This window comes from Orycteropus afer, unplaced genomic scaffold (assembly GCF_000298275.1).
Source record: "Orycteropus afer afer isolate SDZICR_OR568_19922 unplaced genomic scaffold, OryAfe1.0 scaffold00005, whole genome shotgun sequence".
In the NCBI taxonomy this organism is placed as follows: domain Eukaryota; kingdom Metazoa; phylum Chordata; class Mammalia; order Tubulidentata; family Orycteropodidae; genus Orycteropus; species Orycteropus afer.
Window position 1 is genome coordinate 3,242,389 of NW_006921592.1, and position 13,772 is coordinate 3,256,160.

General features: G+C 40.2%; 1 protein-coding gene across 1 annotated transcript in view; it reads right to left on the bottom strand.

The window, feature by feature from the left end:
- Positions 1 to 1,925: 1,925 nt before the first annotated feature.
- Positions 1,926 to 13,772, bottom strand: part of CEMIP2 (cell migration inducing hyaluronidase 2) — a 72,141-nt gene continuing 60,294 nt past the window's right edge. The window contains exons 20-23 of the mRNA XM_007938449.2: positions 11,182 to 11,280; positions 8,026 to 8,180; positions 2,473 to 2,576; positions 1,926 to 2,122 (exon numbers count right to left, since the gene is read on the bottom strand). Of these exons, the coding sequence (XP_007936640.1) occupies positions 1,926 to 2,122; positions 2,473 to 2,576; positions 8,026 to 8,180; positions 11,182 to 11,280 (555 nt within the window). The remainder of the gene's footprint in view (positions 2,123 to 2,472; positions 2,577 to 8,025; positions 8,181 to 11,181; positions 11,281 to 13,772) is intronic.

A 13,772-nucleotide genomic window follows, 5' to 3' on the forward strand; every position in this document is an offset into this window, starting at 1 on the left:
TTTTTGAAGCTCAGTTTTAACAAAATCTACTTAGTGGACAGTTTCCCTTCCTCATTTCTGCGAATAATTTATTTACAGGTAGAATCTGGAATTAAAAAATAGAGTCACACATTATATATAAAATACATGCACACATATTTTTATTTATTTAACTTAGGCCCTGATGATTAGTATATGAATCATAAAAATTGAGAGCCTTGGGATTTACATATCCTCTCCAAATCTGTGAGGAACCAAATTCTAAAAACACACATGTAAGATATTTAAGTCATAACCCCCACCACCACACACACATATATACAAACATTAATCACCTTCAGGAACCATGATCCAATAATATATTTAATAGGTGAGATCTCATTCATCAATATACAGAAAAAAAAAAAAAACCCAAACCACAACAACTAAACTTTGATTAAGACCCACATGCCCTTAGCAAGAGCACTTACAGTTAGAAAGGTTTATTGGTAGCTCTTTGAGGTAGCATATTTTGTAAAGGAACAGAAGTGCAGGCCATCAGCCCTTGCCCTTGGTAGAGGAAAGTGAATTTGTCTGTACTCATTGCCAATGTCAGACCGATAATACTTCCTACCATCTCCCCTGGGCTCCAGTATACTGCGCGCATTGTGGATTTAGGAAACTACGACGGCATTTTGATGCTTCTTTCCTCTTGGACTGGCAACTTCCCAGGCTGTGGGGTCATATCCTTTTGCCATGTGCCATCTTCACAGACAGGAGAGTCAGGGCCCCGATGGGAGAGGGAAATAGGGCGTAATGGGGCCTGTTATTCATCAGGGCTAAAAATTTAATTAATGAGGAGTCATTCACTCCTCCAGGCTAGAAAGAGATTCATTTCTGAGCTTTCCCATATGATTCTGGCCCTTTAACACCTCCTCATTTTCCCCCTCGGGTACAATCATTTTGGGGTATCATTAAGCTTTCTGTGATTTTCCTGGCAGCATTGTGAGCAGAAAAGCTTGAAAAAAAAATCCACATACAAAAACAACAGAAAACCCAGGTTCAGGAGCAACACCAAGAACAGACTTCCTTTGTGCAAGTTAAAAATGACACACAAGTACAGTTCAGGAGAATAGTCTGCTTCTTTAAAAAAAAAAAAAAGTAAATATTCATCTCAGCTCTAGCTCTGTCATTTAAACACAAATATATAGTCAGAACAGACTAAGGATTAAAGCTGCAAAATGGCCCAACAACCTGAAACCTGGGTGCAGGTCAACCTTTGCCCAATAGTCATAGGTTAAAAGGATTTCTAATTCCTAAAAGCCCTTTTGTCCCAATGTACTTTGCTGTTTGAAAGTTGAACACTTAGAAGTCATTAATATACAAATGAGTAAAAATAGCACATGTCCAGGCAAAAAAAGGGCATGAGCTGGGCCTGAGTTGCCACTTAAAACTCTGTCATTCAGTATCATATAAAATCCATAAAAAGCTGCCCAGAAACAGGGTCAAGGCATCACAGAACATACCAGCCACCAAGTCAATCACTGCATGACACAACTGAGCATTAGGCTTCAAGTATCAAAGGTGCTACAATAGCTGGTTCTCTAAAGAGCTCAGGCGGACTCTCAGAAGCCTCCACCCCACCCAACAACATCTCATGATACAAAAAGTAAAACATTGCTTAGGGTCACTACACCACACTGGGGTGGAAGCAGAGGAATGAGAGACCACTCTCCAGACACCAGCCTTACAAATACAAATAAATTCTTTGAACATTTTGTATAACTACAAGGTGCGTGAGCTGGTATTCAAGCAATCACTTTAAACTTTTGTTTTTTCTTCCCTTCCCCTTCTCTATCAAACAGGAAAATGGATCCATTGGGTTAACAGTGTCATTTTTACATGCCATAAATTAAATAAGTTAGTTCACATTTTTTTCCCCCCAGCACTTAAGTTACAGTTAGTTTCTAATGTGCTTTTGAAGCTTGTTTTAACAGTTCCAGGTCTTGTCTGCGGACAGTGGTGATGCTGTGACAGCCATATTCACTCAACTGCAAAGGTATGAACTGTTCAAGCAGCCCGAGGTCCTGTCCAGGAGGACTGGTAAATAGCTTAGTCCAGGGAGGCTTAAACTTTCCACTGAATCCCAAAAACACAGTACTCCCTGAAAAAAAAAAAAAAAAAAGTTCAATTTGTAAAGCTACTAGTTCCAGGAGAGATAATATGGGAGGTGAACTGGAGGTGAACAAAAGACAGCTATTTAAAAAAAAAAAAAAACAAAAAACTACACTTCTTACATCAACAAATGAACTCTTCCCACCTACTTCTTACCCCAAATAATAAACCACATCCCAACACACTTCCTCTAACACTGTCCACTTATTTTAAAATTATCTTAATGATACCCATTCCAGCAAAACAAGATCATAGAACAGTCTGTTGGCTAAATCTCAACATAAAAATGCCTATGTTGGTGGTTTCATAAGGATTACATAAAATACTACAAATACAAACCTTTGTTATAAAGATGAGCCGGTTTGGCTAATCCCAGAGGTACTAATGAATCAGAAATATTCAACTGCTTTATTTCTCCTCTTGTGCTCAATAGAACAATTGACCTATAATTGAAAGTTTAAAATATCAGAGGAAAATTCAGTAATTCAGGATGTATTTATTGAGTACTGTTCTGAAATGAGTACAAAACCATAAAAGACCAAACCAGTTGCCATCAAGTCGATTTCCACTCATGGTGACCCCACGTGCTGTGCCTTAGATTTAAGTTCTGTAGGGTTTTCAAGGCTGTAACCTTTCAGAAGCAGGTCACCAGGTCTTTCCTCCGAGTAGGTTTGAACCTCTTCAGTTAGTAGCCAGCACCATCCCCAAAAAAACCAAAAACCAAACTCACTGCCACTGAGTTCATTCCAATTCACAGCAACCTCTGTTGGGTTTCCAAGGCTGTAAATCTTTGCAGAAGTAGATTGCCTCATCTATCTCCCACAGAGAAGCTGGTGGGTTTGAACAGATGATCTTCTGATTAACAGCCAAATGCCTTAGGCACTGAGCCACGAGAGCTCCTTATTTGCACCACCTAGGAGCTCTGGTTGCTAACCAGAAGGCTGGCTGTTCAAACCCACCAGCCACTCCTCCAAAGAAAGATTAGGCAATCTACTTCCGTAGTGATACCTCTTCAGAAAACCAAGGAGAGGTCGCTATGAGTCGGATCCGACTCGACGGCAGTTAGTTTGGTTTCTTTTTTTGGTTAGAGGCTATGAAACCAAAAAAAAAAAAATGGGGACACTAATGGAAATGTGGTATATTTATATTTTAATTTTGGTAGAATGACATCTTTATAATATTGTGTTTTCCATCCGTTTATTCAGCTCTTGTTTTACATCCCTGAGTAAAGCATTTATTTTCTTATTGAGGGCCTTGGCACTTCTTATTTAATCAAACCTTCAGTTTTGTGGTGGTGTGGGTTCTGAATTGTGGTCTTTCTATAGCAGTGGTGACTTAATCCAGAGACAGAGCACAAGTCTGACCTTGGCCATCCGACAGCCCTCACTTTTTCCAGTGGGTCAGTTACTCAACCCAGTCTCATGAGATCCCTTAGAGGTCACAGCATCCCCACCAATTGTGCAAATTGTCCATTAAAATTTTGCAAACTCACCACACTTGTGTAAAAAGCACCCACATTTCAAAACAACAACTAACTAAATAAACCCCAGAACATTACCAATATCTCAAAAGTCCTCTTACTGTCCCATTTCTAGAAACTACTTGGTGATTTTCAGTTAGTTGAATTTAACTTAAATCTATTGGGGCACTTTCAGAACTACTGTCTTGTCTTAAATATATGTGGTGACATTTGTGCCCTTGATTGCTTTAGGGGAAGTGAGAATGTTGTATTTTCAGCATTAAGAAAAAATGTTAAGTTTCTGAAGGTAACTGAGGCTTCTGAAAGGAATTCCCTTTTGTCAGTATGTTCTTAGGTGCTGGCAAGTCAGTTGCAACTCCTAGTGACCCATGTACAACAGAATGAAACACTGCCTGGTCTTGCACCATCCTCACAATTGTTGCTATGTTTGAGCCCATTGTTACAGCCACTGTGTCAGTCCATCTCATTGAGGGTCTTTCTCTTTTTTTCTGAGCCTCTACTTTACCAAGCATGATGTCCTTCTCCAGGAACTGGTCCCTCCTGTTAACACATCCAAAGGAAATGAGACAAGTTTTGCCATTTCTGGTTTTAAGGAGCATTCTGGCTATGCTTCTTCCAAGACAGATTTGTTCATTCTTTTGGCAGTCCAATGGTATATTCAATATTCTTCACCAACACCATAATTCAAATGCATCAAAATTCTTCTTCAGCCTTCTTTATTCATTGTCCAGCTTTTCAATTTCACAATTGAAAATAGCATTGCTTGGGTCAGGGGCACCTTAGTCTTCAGAGTGATAGCTATGCTTTTTAACATTTTAAACACGACATTTGCAGCAGATATTCCAAATGCAATATGTCGTTTGATTTCTTGACAGCTGCTTCCACAGTTGTTGACTGGATCCAAGTAAAATGAAATCCTGGACAATTTCAATCTTTTCTCGATTAGGTGATGTTACTTATTGGTCCAGTTGTGAGGCCTTTTGTTTTCTTTATGTTGAGGTATAATTCACACTGAAGGCTGTAGTCTCTGATCTTCATCAGTAAGTGTTTCAAGTCCTCTTCACTTTCAGCAAGAGTTTCATCTGCATATCACAGGTTGTTATCTTCCTCCAATCCTGATGCTGCATTCTTCTTCATATAATCCAGCTTCTTAGAGTATTTGCTCAACATACAGATTGAGTAAGTATGGTGAAAGTGTACAACCCTGACACACATGATCTTAAACCATGCAGTATCCCCTTGTTCTGTCGGAACAATTGCCTCTTGGTCCGTGTACAGGTTCCAAATGAGCACAAGTGTCCTGGAATTCCCATTGAATCCAATGTTATCTGTAATTTGTTATGATCCACACAGTCAAATGCTTTTGGACAGTCAATAAAACACAGGTAAACATCTTTCTAGTATTCTTTGCTTCCAGCCCAGATCTATCTGGCACAAGCAATGATAGCCCTCATTCCACGTCTTCCTCTGAGTCTGGCTTGAATTTCTGTTAATGCACTACTGCAACCATTTTAAAGTGATCTTTAGCATAATTTTACTTGCAGGTAATATTAAAGATACTGATCAATAATTTCTCCATTAATTGGATCACCTTTCTTTGGAATGGCCATGAATATGGGTCTCTTCCTGTCAGTTGGCCAGATAGCTGTTTTTCAAATCTCTTGGCAGAGACCAGTGAGTGCTTCCAGTACTGCACTGCATCATTTGTTGAAACATCTCAAATGGTATTCCTTCAATTGTTTTTCACCAATTCCTTCAGTGCAGCTTGGACTTCTTCCTTCAATACCATTGGTTCTTGCTCACATGCTATTTCCTGAAATGGTTGAACATTGACCTATCCTTTTTGGTACAATAACTGTGTATTCCTTCCATCTTTTCTGATTCTTCCTGCATCATTCAATTTTTTCCTCATAGAATCTTTCAATATTGCAACTAGAGGCTTGACTTTTTACTTCAGTTCTTTTAGCTTGGGAAATGCTGAGTGTGTTACTCCCTTTTGTTTTTCCGATTCCAGGTCTTCGCACATTTCATTATAATACTTCACCTTCTCAAACAACCCTTTCATATGTTCTCTTCAGCTCTTTTACTTCATCATTTCTTCCATTTGTTTCAGCCATTCTATGTTTAAGAGCAAGTTTCAGAGTCACTTCTGACAGCCATTTTGGTATTTTTTTCCCTCATCTACCTTTTCACTGAACTCTTCATTAATATGATGTCCTTGATGTCATCACACAACTTGTCTGGTATTTGGTCATTACTCTTCAATGCACCAGATCTATTCTTGAGATGTTCTCTAAATTCAGGCGAGATATACTCAAGGTTGTATGTTGGCTCTCATGGACTTGTTTTCATTTTCTTCAGCTTTAATTTGAACTTGTACGTGAGCAATTGATGGTCTGTTCTGCAGTTGGCCCTCTGGCCTTGTTCTGACCAGTTAATACAATTATTATTAAAATTAATGTACCAATCATTAACATCAAAGATGTAGAAATTGAGGATTGTTACCAATGTCTGCAGTCTGAAATGGATCAAACATGCAATCAACATTCATTGATAATTCCTGGTGATTGGAATGAATGAGTTGGAAACAAAGAAGGATAAGTAATTGGAAAATATGGCCTTAGTGACAAAACCAATGTGGGAGATCAAATGATAGATTTATGTAAGACCAATGACTTATTCATTGGAAACACTTTTTTTCTATAACATAAATAGCAACTACACACGTGGACCTCACCAGATGGAATAAACAGGAGTTCCCTACAAGTGTGTTAAGGTAGAAGAGAGCACTATACATGTAAATTGAATATTACACCCAAATACAGTGACAGAGTACCTAAGGCATTTGACTGCTAACCAGAGGCTTGCAGTTCAAACCCACCAACCACTCCTTGAAAGGAAGACTGTGCAATCTACTTCTGTAGAGATACTGCCTCAGGAACCTAAGGAGGGGTCACTGTGAGTTGGAACCCACTCAACAGCAGTGAGTTTGGTTTGTTTTTATAGTCCCAGTGGCTTCATGGGACTCACTGGAATCTGATCCTATAATCTGTAAAGAATGTAAGGGATCAGACCAGCTAAAGATGACTCAAAAGCTAAAAGGGCCTTTCCTCCCGGGGAGGTTGATATTCTTCCCTCAGTGTCTTCACCAAAGGAAAGTCCATGTGTAAATCATAATCTTCAGCAAAGTCAAGAGGCAGGAAAGAGCCTGAATTCATCCCCTTACCTCCAAAGCAGAGTTTGACCAACACTGAAACAGAAAGGTTTCTCTCCTACGCACCCTTCTTCAGAGACCAACAAAGAAAAACTCATCAGATAAGAGCTCTTAAAAGAGAGACCAGTCACTCATTTTACTTAAAAATTAATTTACTCTTTTCCAGTCACTTCCAAGTGACCCAGTTAATGACTTCATCTCTCCTCGGAAGGAAGGTTGGGCAATCCTACTTCCGTAGTGATACTGCCTCGGAAACCCAAGGAGGGGTCGCTATGAGTCGGGGCCGACTCGACGGCACATAACAACAACAACAACAACAACCACAGTCATAGTACAATGCTGTGCTAGGGTCCACCAGTGTGACATTAAGCTGCAAAGGTAAAAAACCAAAATCCACTGACACTGAGTCGATTCCAACTCACTGTGACCCCCATTGGATTTCTAAAGGGTGTAAATCTTTACAGAAGTAGATTGCCTCATCTTCCTCCCACACAGCAGCTGGTGGTTTTGAACTCCTGATCTTGTGGTTAGTAGTCAAATACCTTACCCACCACACCACCAAAACTCCTTGCAAAGGTAAAATTATTTGTAAATTATTTCAAAATGGCCATGAGCCTTCTGAATAAGTTGGTTTCAAGGTATCAATTTTAAAAGATGGGATTGTGATGTTCTCAAATATCTAATTTTTTGCCATCTAAGGACCTTCTGCCATTTGCAATTACCTCACATCTGAGTTCTTGCCACTGATAAGCAGTGGTGTACCCATGATCATGGAGTCCCTGGGTAATGCACACAGTCAATGAGCTCGACTACTAACCAAAATGGTGGCGGTCAAGTCCACCCATAGGTACTTTGGAAGAAAGTCCTGGCCATATACTTCTGAAAAAGCAACTATTGAAAACCCTATAGAGCACAGTTCTGCTCTGATCCACATGGGGTTGCCATGAGTTGATTCCAACTTGATGGCAGCTATTTTCGTTTGTTATTTTTTAATGCATGATTAGCAACTCAAACTACACTGGCATCAATATGACCTGAAGAAAGGAATGAATACCTTTCACAGAGCTCTAAATGTTCACAGAATATGAAAGAAAAGTGTGGGTAGCCAACAAGCTCAGAGTTAACCACACATTATCTTTTTGAAGGACTCTGCACCTTAAAGGTAGTTTGTCACTGCTATGGAGCAAGCTTCACATACCTTGGAGGGATCCCTGTTTTTAAATACCCTTCCATGCAACTGACATCAGCAAGAGAAAAAATCTTTTTTTCCGTCAGCTGGAATGGAACACTGCAGGCATCCACAATGAGGAGGAGGACACCTGTACTTCGGAAGGGGAAGTCTGTGCCATTGACCTGAAAAAGCAGAAATGTCCTCTGAGGGAATCACCATTTCAGTAACATTCCCAGCATGACTTATCTTTCCAGTCCCTTCCCTCTGTCTTCTAAACCCTGTAATTCAAAATATATTTCCAGAATTCAGTTTCTATATTTTACTCACTATTTTCCTGCAGACATTTGGAAATCATACTTGTGGTTAAGATGCTCTGAGCAAGGGGTTGCAACCTCCACTCAGCTAGGTTCAATGACTCTTTCCACAGTGCTCAAGCCACTCATTCATTCTTTTTTTTTTTTTTTTCAATTTTTATTGTAATTTGGGCGAAAATTTACAGAGCAAATTCAATTCCATACAGCAGCTAACATATACTTTGTCTCATGACACTGACTACAATTTCCCACAATGTAATAGCTCCCCTCCCACTTCCTCCCCATAATTACCTCTTCCCTGTGTCCTTCCCTCCCATGCACTCCCACCCCCAAGCATACACAGCCTTTTTATTCTCCCATGACTGACCTCTCCAAGGAGTGTGTCTACCTATTGTAAATGTTCAGCTCATATGCCTGTCTTTGGCTGGAAGCCACAGGAGCAGGTTCAATTCCAGACCTAAAGGGCAACTACGGGCCATAGTCTCAGTGGGTCCATCAGACTCTATCAGACCAGCAAACCTGGTCCCTTTTTTTTAATAAAGATTTTGAGTTTTGTTTCACATTGTTCTCCCACTTTATCCAGCATCTCCTACAGAGATTCCCCTCCAAGTGGTTGACAGTGGTAGCCAGGTACCATCTACTTCTTCTGTTCTCATAATCATATAGGCTGAGGACTGCGTGACGTACCAGTAGCTTGGACTAATTGTTTCCATGTGTCTTGGGTTTTCTTCATTCTTCTTTGCTCTCGATGAGGAGAGACCCATTGTTGCATCTAGATGGCCGCTTGCAAGCTTTTAAGATCCCATTTGCTACTCACCAAAGTAGGATGTGGAACGATGTTTTTGTGTAGTATATTATGCCAATTGAGCTTGATGTCACCTGCGACTATGGTCCTGAGCCCACAATCCAACTATTCATTCCCTCTGGGTAGATGGCTTTAGCCAAGAAGTGATTTGCCCCTTTTGTTAGCTCTACTATGTACCCGGGAATTCTTATAGAACATACAAATACACTTAGAGAAACACTGTCTGCCAACCCTATACATAGTCTTGGGCACACTACCCCCTGCATGGACATACCTAATAGTTCAGCCTATCCACCCATCTATCCACCCGTATATCAATGTTTGCCTTCACTGACAACACAGTACTGTATGAGCCATTCATTTATTCTTACAAGGTCAAAGATTTGTAACTTGGAGATCAGGTGGCTGCAGCGCCCAGAACAGGTAAAACCTCTACACTGCAGCTCAGAGAGCTCATTTACTGTCACTTGGTTCAGACAGTATTTATTGTGTCTTGCCCCCTCCTCCATTAGAGTTTAGGGAGGTCTGGTAGCATAGTGCCTAAGGCACTTGACTACTAACCAGAAGGCTGGCGGTTCAAACCCACCAGCCACTCCTCAGAAGGAAGATGGGGCAATCTACTTCCGTAGTGATACTGCCTCGGAAACCCAAGGAGGGGTCACTATGAGTCGGGTCCGACTCAATGGTACATAACAACAACAACAACAACATCATAGGACCCAGATTGCCTTATCTCTTTCACTCACTTCATATATAGCTCTTCTCTGAAATCAAAATGGAAAAGTGGTAATTTTACTGGTATTTAAGCCAGAAGGCATCATTATATTTTGTTTCACAACAAGTGTGAGCTAGAATTTCCACAGCTGTCATCTTTAAATTATTGATTTGTGAAGTCTTTAAAAAGAAAACCAAACTCCCTGCCATCTAGTCAATTCTGACTCAGAGTGATCCCCATTGGGTTCCCAAGGCTATAAATCTTTACAGAAGAAGACTGCCTCATCTTTCTTTTGCAGAGCAGCTGGCGGGTTCAAACCATCAACCTTTTTGGTTAGTAGTGAAATTCCTTAACCACTACACCACTAGAGATCCTTTGTGAACTCTAGGAATTTCTAAATATCATTAATTGCTCCATCAAAAAAAAAAAAAAAAAACCCCACAGGAAAATGAAAAGCAAAACTGACTAGACTGAAAAATGATTCAATAAGGAATTAAACCCATAGGCTGTGTTTCTATCTAAAATATGAACAATATAAACTATGCTAAAGGCAAGCAAAGGATAAATGCTTTTGCCATTACACCTTCCTTCATGTGGAACAGAGTCAATAGCAATGGGTTGGGTTGGGTTTTGAATACTGATCTCACAGAAATTCAAAATGGCTTTTGCACCTATTTTTAAATTGTTTTAATCCAGTGAATAATCCTGAAATTGCTGAGGTAAGGTGCCATTTTATATTTGGAAGGGCTGAAAGTGATTCCTTATTTTCAAAAATCTTAAAACAAAAATTGAGGCACATTTAAGGAAAAAAAAAAACATATAAACCTTCAACACACACAAATTAACCTGTTGCTTAAAAGAAACACAAAACTTTCCATAAAAACTAAAGTAATGTCATATCCTAGGCAAGATTCTCATAATATATGTGGAAAGTAGTAGAGACAGTAACAGTGAGAAATCATGGTGGTCTGAATCTCTAGAGACCTAGATGCCCACTATGCAGCCAAAACAAACAAACAAACAAACAAACAAAAAAAACACACCACTGCCGTTGAGTCAGTTCCAACTCACAGCAACCCCTCCTTGGGTTTCTGAGGCAGTATCACTACAGAAGTAGATTGCCCAACCTTCCTTCCGAGGAGTAGCTGGTGAGTTTGAACCACCAGCCTTAAGGTTAGCAGTCAAATGCCTTAGGCACGACACTACCAGAGCTCCTATACCACTAGAACTCCCAATATATTGCCTAGCAGTAATCGGACGTGTTTACAAACAAGTGACTACTCCAGAGATAATGCATGTTTCTTAAAAACAAAAGCCCAAAATAAGCATATAATTCAGGTGCTACTCACAGAAATAATGGTTGGATCTCCACGCTGAACATCAGCTTCACTTGGTGACTGAAATTGCACGGGGAGGTAGCTTTTATGAGGATCACTAGTAAACACGACCTAGACAGTACAGAAGTTCCACATTTATGTTAACCACATCTTTCTCCAGAATGTGCCCTCCAAATAAACTCAACTACATCAAAGCCATTGTGGGCTTTTCTTTTTTCTAAACATGGTAGACATCTTTCATGGCCTGGAGTACCATCTTTTGATGTAGGCTTACTACACTAACTGTATGATCCTGATTTTCCCAAACAATCCCAATTTCAAATAATTATCATCTTGTTAACAACATAAATTTAGTAAATGACTACTCACATGTGCTTTATATTTAAATATTTGTAAACATTTCGTACAAAAACATTCACAAATCTCTGATCTCACTTATATGAAATATTCAAATATATTGAAACCAAAGATTATTAGTGGGAAGAAGAGGGAAAAGGGGAGTTTTTGTTTAGGGGTTGTTGTATGTCAACTAGACTGGGCCATGATTTTGAGAGGCTTGGCAGTTGTGATGTAGTTACTGCCCATGATGAGACCGGATGTGGTTTAATCACCTCCATGGTAGAATTTGCTGTGAGCAGCAAATTGCTGAAGGGGCATTGCCTTCTGGGTGTGGCCTCCTTCCAGTATACATGGAAAAGTTTTGAGAAAGCTCTCTGACTTTTTTTACTCATTCTGAATCCTGCATTTGGCCTGTCATCATCTCAAGTTCCTAGACTTGAACCAGTGGCTTGCTGTGTTCCCTGCAATCTTAGGATCACTGCCTTTGCAGCCTCAGCAGCTAGCAGCCTCCTATGCTGCCTAGCAGTCTTGAGTCTGTTAGCCCCTGAAGCTGTGTGAGTCAGGAGAAACCTCCAGCTTGACGTTTGATCCATGGACTTGGGACTTGCCAGCTTCTACTGCAAGAACCATTTCCTTGAAATAAATTTCTCTCTTTTTCTTTCTCTCTCTCTACATGTATATGAGCTTCATTAGTTTTCCTTCTCTAGAAAACCCAGCCTAAGACAGGAATGTCTTAGTTATCTACTGCTGTTGTAATAGAAACACTGTAAATGTATGGCTTTAACAAAAATAAACTCATTTTCTCGCTGTTTAGGAGGCAAGATGTCGGAATTCAGGCTCTAGAGGAAGGCTTTCTTTCTGGGGTGACTCTAGAGGAAGGTCTCTTTGAGCTTCTCCTCCTGGGTGATCTTCACATGATTGGGCATGGCTCTTCTCCCACTTCCATTCACTAACTCACTTGTTTAATCTCTTTTGTATTTCAAGAATGGCTGACTCAAGACACACAGTAATCATGTCTCTTAACATAACAAAGATAACCCATTCCCAAATGGGTTTATAACCACAGGCATAAAAGATTTACAATACATATTTTTGAGGAACACAATTCAATCCATCACATTCTACTCTTTTGCCCCTAAAATTCATGCTCTTCCCACATACAGTCCATCACATCAACCCAAAAATCTTAAATCAACTCCAAACCCAAAATTTCATCTTCTGAATCATCTAAACCATTTATGGGTGAGACTTTAGGCATATTCCACCCTGGGACAAAATCTCTCTTTATTTGTGAACCTGTGAAATCTAAACTGCAAATGATCTCTTTCCAAAGTACAAAGGTGGAATGGGCACAAGGTGGATATTTCCATTACAAATGAGAGAAATTGGAGTGAAAGAAGGGACAATAGGCACCAGGCAAGTTCAAAATCCAGCAGGACAAATTACATTAGCTCTCACGGCTTGAAAATAATCCTTTCTCTGAGACCATCTGGGCGGCAGCCCTAACTTCCAGACTCTGGGTGTTAGCCACGACCTCTGGATTCTGGGTGGAGGCCCCACAGCCCTGGACTTCAGCTCTGCCTTCCAGGCCCACTGGGATAAAAACTCAACCTCCTCGACTTTAGGTGGCCTCATTCTCCTAGTCCAACTGAGTTGTAACCCCAGGCCATCAGCCCCAGCGGACCCCACTCTTCTACCCCTTGGTCATGGCAGCTTTTCCCATCAGCTTTTGGCAGCAGCCTCATCCCCTTGGCACATCTTTTTTTTTTTTATGCAGTTACAGTTTTATTTTTCCTCATTTCTTCCACTGATAATACTTAAGGAGTTTGTTTTTTTTTTTTTTAATTTTATTTTATTTATATTTGGGTGAAGATTTACAGAGCAAATCCACTCTTGATACAGCAGTTCACATATACTTTGTCTCATGTCATTGACCACAGTTTACCACAATGCAACAGCTCCCCTCCAATTTCCTCCCCAAGGTACCACTTCCCTTGGCACATCTTAATGGCAGACTCCAGAATCAAGTTGGTGAAGACCTGAGTCTTTGAAACCTAGTAGGTTGTGGCCCCACCCTCTGAGATCCAGAAGATTGTGGTTCTACTCCTTGAAATTGACAAGACCTTGCTTCCCCAGTCCCTTCCAACAATGCTACTCCAGGGATGATCCTTCTTTTTTTCTTAGAGGACAACAGATGTAGCTCCTTTGGCCTGCATCCTCTCTGTAGAATTCCAAGAGGCAGACAGCATTCTTTCTTTCATTCT